General features: G+C 40.9%; 1 protein-coding gene across 1 annotated transcript in view; it reads right to left on the bottom strand.

Annotated features, from left to right (window-relative positions):
* The window catches only part of LOC109916713 (1,4-alpha-glucan-branching enzyme-like), a 525,476-nt gene that overhangs the window by 304,715 nt on the left and 208,051 nt on the right, over positions 1-12,710 (bottom strand). Inside the window, exon 4 of the mRNA XM_048602999.1 lies at positions 9,367-9,492. Coding sequence (XP_048458956.1) covers positions 9,367-9,492 — 126 coding nt within the window. The remainder of the gene's footprint in view (positions 1-9,366; positions 9,493-12,710) is intronic.

The raw sequence follows: 12,710 nt of genomic DNA, 5'->3' as shown, positions 1-12,710 counted from the left end.
TGATGCTGCTTGGCCTGCTGTGTTCATCCAGCTCTGCACCTTGTTGTCTCGGATTCTCCAGCATCTGCAGTTCCTACTATCTCTGATACAAATTAAGAGGAGATAGCAGTGACTGTATCACATACATATAATTAACCGATTCAAAATTACAGCGTCGGCAGACACTTACTGGTCTATGTAAAGGCAGAGTATCTTATGAAGGCCACCTCTAGGTAATGCAAAGAGTAGAAACAAAGCGAATGAATTCCCAAGCAATTAGAAGCAGCTGCCTGGCTAAAGATGGTGTTGCCGGATGTAAAATCAAGAATCCTGCATGGCAAAAAGTTTTATTTTATTTTGAATTTGTTCTCTCTTTCTCTCTTCAACATCCCTTCCCCAATTTCCCTATAGTTTCCTGCATCTTTGCCCAGCCTTCCTTTCATTCCTAGGCAAAAAGAAGGTTGGTTCGTTCCCCATGCCAGCAGCCTTTGTCCCTTTCCACTAAGCAGAAAACTAACTAAAAATACACCAATTGTCAGGACAGATTTCAAAAGGAAACACCTCCTAACCAACTTCACTGAATTTTTGAAGAGGTAACAGAGAGTTAAGGTAGTAGATGCAATTTATCTAGATTTGCATAAGGCCTTTAATAAGATGAATGAAAAGGTCAGAGCAAGTGAGGCAGCAAACAAGGAACTGAACAGATTGGCTCCAAGACAGCAGAGAGTGGGATTAGAGGATAGCTATGAATGATAGAAGCAAGATGGGAAGTAGTGTCCAACAAGAATCAGTGCAATTCACAACTTGTATTCAACACTTGATTTTTGAATCAAAAAAGGCATAATTTCCATATTAGCAAACAACACCAAATTAGGGCAGTCAGAGAATGAGTGGGATGTTGTCGAGACAGTTAAAACTGAGCAAAACTTCAAGTTAAATAAAGACATAAATAAGCTTGCAGTACAAAGATAAAATTGGCAAATTATTTTCCAGCATTGACAAATGAGAGATGTTACGTTTGTTAGGAAAAATAAGGAGGTCATATATTACCTGAAAATTAAGAAACTGAACAGGGTAAAGGAACCAAGGTATCTCAGAATGCAAAGACAGGAACTAAAACTGACACAAGTTGGTAACAGCACAGCAAACGCAAATCAAGTGCTAAGGCTTATTTCTAAAGGCTAGAATTGAGAAGCAGAAAAGGCTTGATAAACTTGGATAAAACGTTGGCTAATCAGAGCCCGGTTCTGTCATCAATTCCGGTCATCAGCCAGCAGACTGGGTGCAAAACATATTTTCAAGATCAGTATAAACTGTCAGATTATACTCATCAGGAAAGGCCATCAATATAAGATAGTCACCAAGATTCAGAAGAAACTTCTTTATCCAGTGAGTGGTTACAATGTGGAACATGCTATTACAGGGCACAGTGGAAGTAAACAGTATAGATGCCTTTAAGGTGAAGTTACATTAGTAGATGAGGACAAAACAACTACAGGACAAAGGATTTCGGTCCGAAACGTTGACTTGCTGCTCCTCTGATGCTGTTTGACCTGCTGTGCTTTTCCAGCCTCACACCTATAGACCCTGGTTTCCGCAATCTGCAGTCCTTATTGTCTCCAACAACAAGGTAATGCTGATTGAATTACGTAAATGAGAGGATGGGTGAAGTATTCATGCTGGCAAAGATTTTTCTATTTCTATGCACTTGTTGCACTATAAAACAATGTTATTTCTTATTCTTTTGCCAAATAACAAAATTTGTGCCTTACAGACTCCCCTAGTAAAGTTCATCTTCATTGGTACTATCAAAACAGATTTTGCTTTTGATGCCTGTATTAAATATTCTTTTAACCTTCTCTACTTTAAATACAAGAATCACAAATTCTCCAGTCTTTTAATATAACTAGTACTATTCTCATAAATGTAATCTGTAGCTTCTTTAATCCTGAAGGTGATGCCCAGAAATGGACATGATACTTCAGCTGAGATCTAAACAGCTTTATCAACAGAACTTCATCAACCTGTGACCAACAGACACTGTGGTGAAGAACATAACCAACTCACTGGATCACTTGTGACTAACCTTGTCTCACCATTCCAGATCATAGAAGCTGTTAATTCTTCAACTAGTTTATTAGAACCACACAATACTGCCAGCACTGAAGGCAGCCACCTGACCTACCACATCTATCTGACTTCCAACGAAACTAATTTCACTAGAACTAGTTCCCTCGCGCTTTCCCTATATCCCTAGGAAATATTTTAACTCATTATCTAATTCCTTTTGAATCCCACAACTGTACCTGCCTGCACCATACGGTCAGGCAGTCCATTCCAGACTCAAATCACCCATTGCATAAAAACATCTTATGTCATGTCACTTTCAGTTTAAGGTTGTGGGGTGGGGGGGATGTGGTTTGGAACTTAAAAGGGACCTGAGAGGCAATTTTTTCATACAGAGAGTGGTGAGTGTATGGAATGAGCTGCAGAGGAAGTGATGGAGGCAAGTACAATTACAACATTTAAAAAGACATCTGGATGGATACTCGAATAGGAAGGGTTTAAGAGGGATATGGGCCAAATGTTGGCAAATGGCACTAGATTATTCGAGGACATCTGGTCAGCACGGATGAGTTAGACCAAAGGATCTGTTTCCTTATGTACAACTCTATTACTCTATGGTTCTTTTGCCATTCACCATAAATCTGTGCTCTCTCTTCTTGATTTTAATGAATTTCTCCCTTGTTTATCTGTCTAAATACCTCATGACTTTGAGCTTGCTTTAAACAAGTCACTTCAGTTATAAGGAACCATGTCAAAATTCATTACAGGATCAAGCAGAGTCAGCATAGCTTCATGGGAAATTATGCATGACAAATTTACTAGAATGCTTTGGAAAGGTAACTAACAAGATAGATAAGGGGAAAGCAGTGCATGTAATATACGTGGATTTTCAGAAGGCATTTGATTAGGTAGCACATATCAGACTGCTTAATAAAGTCCATGCTGTTGGAGGTAGCAAATTAGCATGGACAGAGGATTAGCCAACTAACAGAAGTCAGAGATTCGGGATAAGGGGAGACATTTTCAGATGGCAACCGGGTGGTGTGTCACAGGGATAAGTGCTGCAGCCACAGTTATTCGCAAAATGTGTTAATAACTTGGAGGAGATAGCGAATGTACTGTAGTTAAGCTCAGGAAGGCAGTAGTGAGGATGACACAAAGAGGCTAGAGAGAGATATAGATAGGTTAAATGAGTGGGCTAAAACTTGTTAGATAGAAAATAAGGTGGGGAGATGTGAGGTCATGCAGTTTGGCAAGAAGGACATAGGACCTGAATGTCATTTAAATAGAGAAAAATCGCAGAAAGTCACAGAAGAAAGGGATTTAGGAATGCTTGTCCATGATCTCAAAAGTTAGCATTCAAGTTCAGCAGGTAAAAAGGAAGGCAGATGGAATGTTTGCCTTTATTTCAAAGGGAAAGGAGTATAAAGTGGTGGAGGCTTTGCTAATGAGGCATTAGTTAATCCACAACTAGAATACTGTGGACAATTTCGGGCCCTTAACTATGGAACGAGCCACTAGCATTGGAGACAGTCTAGAGAAGGTTAACTAGGCTGATCTCAGGTATGGAAGGATTGTCATGAGGAGATGTTGAGTAGGTTGGGCTTGTACTCACTGGAACATTGAAGAATGAGAAGCGACCTTATTGAAACATACAAGATTCTTCGGGGAACTGACAGAGAAAACGCAGTGAGGTTGTTTCCCCTTGTGGGAGAGTCTATGATCAGAGGGCATAGTTTCAGAATAAGGCATAACACATTTAAGACAGAAATAAGGATCAATTTCTTCTCAGAGGGTAGTGAATCTGTGAAATTCTTTACCAGAGGGTTATTGAGGCTCAGTGACTAAGTATATTCAAGGTTGAAATAGGCATTTTTAATCAGTAGAGACATTTAAGGTCATGGGGATAAGGCAGCAGAGTGGAGTTGAGAATTATTAGATCAGCCATGATCTCAATGAAAAGTAGAGCAGATTCATTGGGCTAATGGCCTGCTTCTGCACCTGTCTTAAGGCCTTATATCCTTCAAGAAACAGGATTTCATGGCTGGTTGACTGATTTTCTTACTGTTCATCAAGGACAGAGAGCTGCATGAGGAAACTGGAGAGCTGTCTTCTGGCCATTTATCTGACATCTTGATCATACCTATAAACTGACTGATGGTCTATAAACCGGAGGCCCAGCAATCCTGGGAGTTAAAGGCAAAAATGTTCTTGGTCTCTGCCCCTCTCTTCCAAAACACTTCTCATCCCACCGTTCTTCAGTAAAGAAGCAACAGCCTAAGCCAATTGCACATAATGATTTAAGTCTGGACTTGCCATATGCCAAAATCTCTGTGGAATATGAAAGCTTTTGGATGCATTAAATAAGTCTCAAACTCAACAGACTGAAAAAGACAGCATAATCTTATTTTTTTTTCCAGGCAACAGAACTGACAGAAACGGATCTGACACTGGCAGTAAAGAAGAGGACTGAAGGCAGCCATCTGCCATGTCAATGTTACAGTCTGCACCTTGCAAGGGGAGGACAGCATTCACACCGCACTCTAGGGAAAGACAGACAACTGACAGTTTACTACTGCAATGTCACCTATATTCTAGGAGGAACATTTGTCACTTACCTGCAACAAAACACCGAAGAGAATGGGTTACAAACTAAGATACAATTTAGTGCATCACAACTAAATACACTATTGCACCCTCAGTCTTTAAACTGTAAGATGGTCAATAACCCTTTTGTGCACCACCATCCAAGTTTCTAGGTTTTAGTTAATAATCAATGACAAATCCCAAGGAATTGGGTCAACATAGTTCATCATTTAAGGTAATTTCTTTGCCACATAAAAAGTGACACAGAACATATTTATAGTTTAAATATCCAAATAAACAATGCAGAAACATTCTATTTTCATCATTATCCATTGACTAGGATAACTAAAGACCTTTTGGTGATGAAAATTTCATCTCCACTTAAAAAACAAAAGCTGAATCCATTTCAATGATAAAATGTTTCTCTACCAGGTATGAAACTGATCCAAGGCACATGGTCAATTGCATTGGATCCAATATTAAATCTATTGAAAGATTTCCTGCATTCCAACATTTACTAACCTTGACAGGAGTAGATTTGCACTCCCTGGGGACATGAGCAGTCAGATTCAACATGTAAAAGGAAAATGTACCAGCAAAGCTGCAAAGACAGTTTTATTTTTAAGGTCAATAATCCTTTGTTCTCAACCTCCCATGCCTCTTGGTTCAGTAAACCAGAATTAATATTAATGCTAAAGCAGAAAGGACAATTTCGAACTGAAGAAACTGATCCAGTGTTACTGCTAGAATTTCACTGATTTGTGATGCTTGATATGCATCCGTTTCCCCACGAACTATGGCAAACCCAAAACACTACTCATGACAAAATGCTGCAAATGTGTCCTGTGGCTAGGAAACCAAGTACTGATTGGTGCAACTCTCATCATTGGTGATGGGCCAATTTTTGAAGATGAATTATAAATGCATTTCGTGCAGCAGCAAGTGGCTAAGATCAAGTGCACTTTTTCTGGTAGTAGATTTGTGCCAATGACAATTTGCAGTGATGCTTAAATATGGAAAAATGCTCCCAGCAGCAGGAGTATTTGCAACCAGAGGATAAATATTTTAGTAATTCTCGATTGAAGGACCAGAATCATGGCGATAAATGAATGCAGTTGGTTGTTGTGATTTGGAATGCCCCACCTGAAAGGGTGGTGTAACAGATTCAAAAGTAACCTCAAAGAGAAACTGATGAAATGACACAGAAATTTTCAGACCTGTGGGGATAGAGAATTGGAGTGAACTTATTGGATAGCTCTTTTAAAGAATCAGCACAACTGGATTCCTTCAACTGGATATCATTTCACAATTTAATTACCATCACCTCAAGAGTAACAATGGATGGCCAACAAACGCTGGCCTTGCCAGCGATACTCACATCACAATAAGGAATGAAAAAGATAGTCTGTGCATGAAACTGATGGCAAGCCTGATTTTGTCCTCAGCCACTATGAACAAATGCCAGCCATATTTAAGCACAGGTCAACAGACTTCCTGTTGAATTTTAAACAGGACTTGATTGAAATTACGGAAAAAACTGTGCAGCACCCCATTCGAAAGCAGTAAGTAGTCTGAAATTGAATCAGACACAGAAATTGAAATAAAGATGGGCAAAGAAAAGGTGGAAGAAGAGAAGAGCAAAGACATCAAAAATTAAGATCTGAAAGAATGAGACTCATCACTTGGGGAAAAAAGTTGTGATAAAGGGAATCTTTCACAGAAATAATACATTAAAAGGAAATTTATTCAAAAACTCAGCAGGTCTGATCCTCCTGAGGAAGGATCATCGGACCCAAAACATTAACCCTGGTTTCTCCCCACAGATGCTGTCAGACTTGTTGAGTCTTTCCAACAATTTCCGTTTTTGTTTCTCATTTACAGCATCTGCAGTTTTTTTCAGTTTCAAAAAGGATACTTAACTGATGGAGAATAGAACAAAGAACAAAGAACAAAGAACGAAGAACGAAAAGAAAATTACAGCACAGGAACAGGCCCTTCGGCCCTCCAACTCTGCACTGATATGCTGCCTATCCTTCCAGGGACCGTATCCGTCTATTCCCATCCTATTCATATATTTGTCAAGATGCCCTTTAAAAGTCACTATCATGTCTGCTTCCACTACCTCCCCCGGCAGCAAGTTCCAAGTACCCACCACCCTCTGTGTAAAAAACGTGACTCATACATTACCTTTAAACCTTGCTCCTCGCACCTTAAACCTATGGCTGCTAGTAACTGACTCTTCTACCTTGGGAAAAAGCTTCTGATTGTCCACTCTGTCCATGCCCTTCATAATCTTGTAGACTTCTATCAAGTCCCCCCTCAATCTCTATCATTCCAATGAGAATAACCCAAGTTTCTCCAACCTCTCCTCATAGTTAATGCCCTCTATACCAGGCAACATCCTGGTAAATCTTTTCTGTACCCACTCCAAAGCCACCACATCCTTCTGGTAGTGTGGCACCCAGAATTGAACACAATATTCCAAATGCGGCCTAACTAAGATTCTATAAAACAGCAACATTACCTGTCAATTTTAAAACTCAATGCCACGGCGATGAAGGCAAGTATGCCATATGCCTTGGTGACGACCTTCTCCACCTGCGTTGCCACTTTCAGTGACTTGTGTACCTGTACACCCACATCCCTCTGCCTATCAGTACTCTTAAGGATTCTGCCATTTACTGTATATCTTCCATCTGGATTAGACCTTCCAAAATCCATTAACTCACATTTTTCTGGTTTAAACTCCATCTGCCATCTCTCTGCCCAAGTCACCAACCGATCTATATCCTGCTGTATCCTTTGACGGTCCTCATCGCTATCTGCAATTCCACCAACCTTTGTGTCATCGGCAAACTTACTAATCAGAGCAGTTACATTTTCCTCCAGATCAGTTATATATATTACAAATAGCAAAGGTCCCAACACTGATCCCTGAGGAACACCAATAGTCACAGCCCTCTATTCAGAAACACACGCTTCCACTGCTACCCTCTGCCTTTAATGACCGAGCCAGTTTTTGTTTTATCCATCTCGCAAACTCACCTCTGTCCTCGTGCGACTTTACCTTCTGTATCAGCCTGCCATGAGGGACCCTGTCAAAGGCCTTACTGAAGTCCATGTAGACAACATCCACTGCCCTACCCTCAATCATCTTCGTCACTTCCTCAAAAAACTCAACTGATTTAGTAAGACACAACCTCCTCTTCACAAAACCATGTTGCTTCTCACTAATACGCCCACTTACTTCAAACTGGGAGTAAATCCTGTCTCGAAGAATCCTCTCCAATAATTTCCCTACCACTGACGCAAGTCTCACCCGCCTGTAATTAGCTGGATTATCCTTGCCACCCTTCTTAAACAAAGCAACAACATTGGCTATCCTCCAATCCTCTGGGACGTCCCCGTAGCCAGTGAGAACACAAAGATTTCCCTCAAGGCCTCAGAAATTTCTTCCCTTGCCTCTCTCAATATTCTGGGATATATCCCATCAGGCCCTGGGGACTCGTCTACTTCATGTTTTTCAAGACCCCCAATACCTCCTCCCTTTTGATCTCAACATAACCCAAACTATCAACACACCCTTCCCCAGACTCATCATCCACCAAGTCCTTCTCTGTGGTGAATACTGACGCAAAGTACTCATTTAATACCTCACCCATTTCCTCTGGTTCCTCACATAAATTCCCCTCCCTGTCCTTGAGTGGGCCAACCCTCTCCCTGGCTACCCTCTTTCTCTTTATATATATGTATAAAAAGCCTTGGGATTTTCTTTAATCCTGTTGGCCAATGACTTTTCATGACCCCTTTTTGCCCTCGACTCCTTGCTGAAGTTTCTTTCGACTTTCCTTGCATTCCACCCTTGCTTCTTGTATTCCCAGCCTCCTAGCCTTGATGAATGCCTCCTTTCTCTTTTTGGTTAGGCTCACAATATCTCTCATTATCCAGGTTCCCTAAACTTGCCATACTATCCTTAATCCTTACAGCAACGTGCCAGTCCTCAGTTCCCAGCAACTTACACTTGAAAGCCTCTCACATGCCAGATGGTGATTTGCTCTCAAACATCTGCCTCCAATCTACATTCTTCAGTTCCTGCCTAATGTTGTTGTATTTAGGCTTCCCCCAATTTAGCACTTTCATTGACAACTACACTTGTCTTTACCAATCAGTATCTTAAAGCTTACTGAATTGTGATCACTGTTCCCGAGCTGCTCTCCTACTGAGATGTCGACCACCTGGCCAGGCTCATTTCCCAATACTAGATCCAATACGGCCCCGTTCCTAGTTGGACTATCTACATACTGTTTCAAGAAACCCTCCTGGATGCTCCTTACAAACTCTGCCCCCTCCACGCCCCAAGCACTAAGTGGGTCCCAGTCAATTTCCAGCTTTATCCAGTCAATGTAATTTGTATACAAGTATACAACAAGATATCTTGCAGTGTAGCTTTTGAAGCGCATTTCAGATAGAATATCCTAATCTCTGCATTAACTATGCATAGTCACTCAAAGATGCTACTCCACTTAGAGAAAGTAAAAATTAGCTTTACTGTCACTTCTGCAAAATCAGTTCCAATTCTTTTTCCCTTTGTAGAAAGCGTTAATGTATCAAAATACAGTTCAAGGTATTTCAATTGGTTGGTGTTAACTGGCTAATGGAAATTTCCTTAGTTGCTTACACAGCTGGCTATTTCCAAAGCAAAAGTTAAATGTTATGCAAAATTCAATTTCTTACCTCATATCGCTCAGGCGGATCCCAATGCACCCAGTCGTAAGTAGAGGCATTCTGCTCACGTATCACGTATCGTGCCCAGGGAGAAATGCGATATAGCTGTTGGCCAGTTGTACACTCTATCGCCACCTTAGAAATAAAATAAAATGCTTATTATTTGCTTTTGCTCCAAATTATTTTGACCAAATACAATAGTGTTCTCTTCAAAGATAACAAGGTGTAGAGCTGGATGAACACAGCAGGCCAAGCAGCATCATAGGAGCAGGAAGGCTGACGTTTCGGGCCTAGACCCTTCTTCAGAAACGGGGGAGGGGAAGGGGATTCTGAAATAAATAGGGAGTCAATGTTCCGAATGTAGACATTGTCGCGGTTGGGGCCAAATTGGGAAGGCCTAAATGTGGACTGTAGTCCATTGGGGATGATCCGGCTCCGTAGGCAGGTACTAAGAAAGGTAATGTGGCTGTAGTACCTTATTTGTTTCAGGACACGGTCGAGCAGTTTCAAGGCCGAAGAGATTACAAGACAGTTGCAGTGGGAGAGAGATCCACCAAGGTTTTTCCAGAGGGAGGAGGGTAACTTCTTCAAGGTACGCATCCTTAGAAGAGGCTTCGCTCAATGTCTCTTCAAGATCAAATGTCAAGCACTACATGCTTGTAGATAATTTTGTTTTTTCGGGCATTCGAGATTTACTTCATGGGGCGTTTTTCAGTTTTCTCTGGCTTCTTTTTCATTCTCATCAACTCATCTATTAGGTGATTCAGTCACATAGTCATTACTACATACTACATTTGAGTTGACATACACTTACAAGAACAGACTTTGAGGAATTCATATAGATTCTTAATCATCAATCTTCCAGAAGTTTTAATTTCCTCTCCACTTATACTTAAATTGGTACAGAACAACAGTTATAAGTTGACAAAAGTTTTTTTTTTCCCCCACAAACATAACTGACATGTGCCTCTACTCAAGAAGAATGCAACCACCCTAAGCTTACAACAGACAAGTAAGATTACTACTAATGCGTTTCTATTATATAGTCACAAAGGTGCAACATCCAAACCAAGTAGTTAATACCCTGTTTATTACAAACCTAGATTTGAAATCTGCGATAAGTTCAACAAACATACATGCAAATATTCAAATTAGGAGCAGTAGGTGGTCATTTGGTTCATCAAGCCTACTCTGCCATTCGGTAAGGTCACAGCTGATCTGATTGCTTCAAATTCCCACCTATCCAGGTAAATTGGCACAATCTTGCTTTTCATAAATCTATGTACTTTTGCCTTAACAACTGACAGTATTCATAACAACAGCACCAGCTACATTTTCCTCCATACAGTAGCTCCTGAACTTATACAGCATTAAGATAGAGATTCCACATTCACTTTCAATTAATTGCCTCACTGGTTTCAAGTTTTCCTGGCTCTTAGTCAGCTGAGCATTCATTTGTTGACACATTTAAAACTGTGTTTCCTCACACCACTGCAGACACCTCTTTCTTTCCCCCAATCCCACTATCTTCTCTGAAGCCTGCAGCAGACAGCATCTTTTCAACTCAGCCAACTGAGAGAAGAAATGGCCTCGTGGCATTATCGTTGGGACTATTAATCCAGAGATCCAGGTTCAAATCCCACCACAGGTGATGGAATTTTAATTCATAAAAAATCTAGAATTAATGCTGATTGCCAGAAAAAAACATCCAGTTCACTAATATCCTTTAGGAAAAGAAATCTGCCATCCTTACCTAGTCTGGCCTACATGTGATTCCAGATCCACAGCAATCTGGTTGACTCTTCAATCAGGATGGGCAATAAATGCTAGTCTACCCAGCGACACTCTCAGCCCATCGATGAAGAAAAAACTGCCATCCCCAGAGTCAGTCTATAGCAATCACCAACACGCTCACCAAGACCTTTCCAGCTCCAATCACAGGCTACTTCTCTCTCACACTCGCTGTCAACTGCCTCAGCAGCAGCAATCGTGGGTTAGAAACACTCTGATTATTAACATTGTCTCCGAGATTCAGTCTCTCTCATATGGTCTAGCTTGGTGTAATTGGTTATTCTATGTTTGATTTTTCCTGGATCATCATGGATTTTTCTGGTGTGAACTCATCTTATGCCCTCATGTATTTGAGTACTGTCATTGACCTATTTTGGCTCCCAGTCTGATATCATTGATTCAAAACAATTTCATCCTGGTTTTAAAATCCCTCTATGACTTTGTGCCTTCCCTACCTATTGAACTGACAAGTGCCTCAAAATGCTGTGCACGCCTGCCTCCAACTGTAGACTCTCAACTTACCCTGGTCTTAAATCACTCCAACATACAAGTACTGATGGCATTAGCATTCAGCATACTTTTTTATGCAGTAGAGTTTCGCTATCAAATTTGCTCCAATGTATATTTGAACAGAAAATGAAATTAAGTGATAGGCAAGGACACTGAGATTTTGACACTTCCAACAAACATATGAATTTTAACATGTCTCTTAATTGTTGAAATAGTACAAAGGAAAGCTGATTGCAGGAATTTTTTCAGACTAAGTACTTTTCTCGCCTACTATATACTATTGATTAATTGCTAAAATAGTGTGTAAAATAATAGATTTCAGCACCATTGAAACATAGTACAGTGAGGACAGCTGTCACTGAAACAGGAAGGTCAACTAATCAGGATACATGATTATGGATAAATAAAAGGCAAACAGCATCAAATATTATTTTTGAGAGAGAACGGGAGTGTGGGGCAGGTTCAGATAGAGGCACAGACGCATTGGATGAAACAGACTTTCTGTATCAGAGACAGTAGGAACTGCAGATGCTGGAGAATCTGAGATAACAAGGTGTAGAGCTGAATGAACACAGCAGGCCAAGCAGCATCAGAGGAGCATCTGAAGAAGGGTCTAGGCCCGAAACATCAGCCTTCCTGCTCCTCTGATGCTGCTTGGCCTGCTGTGTTCATCCAGCTCTACACCTTGTTATCTCAGATTCTCCAGCATCTGCAGTTCCTACTGTCTCTGATACAGAAAGAGTCTGTTTTATCCAATGCGTCTGTGCCTCTATCTGAACCTGCCCCACACTCCCGTTCTAGCCCTACACCTTGTTATCTCTTTCTGTATTATACAGCTGGTCTGATCCAATTGGAGCATCTCTGGATGGAGGTTCTTGTGGAATGGTTTCTGAATGGAGAGCAGAGGAGTAGAGCATCCAGATGTAGACTGGGGATGAGGAGACAAATCCAGGTGGTGATCAGGGACAGCTTTGGAAAGAAAGCAGGAGAGGAACAGATGGAGGGCAAAGGGGTTACTGAAACAGTGCTGCTGAATCATCAGTATTGGATAA

This window comes from Rhincodon typus, chromosome 11 (genome assembly GCF_021869965.1).
Source record: "Rhincodon typus isolate 14 chromosome 11, sRhiTyp1.1, whole genome shotgun sequence".
Lineage (NCBI taxonomy): Eukaryota > Metazoa > Chordata > Chondrichthyes > Orectolobiformes > Rhincodontidae > Rhincodon > Rhincodon typus.
This window is presented reverse-complemented; position numbering and strand designations above follow the sequence as displayed.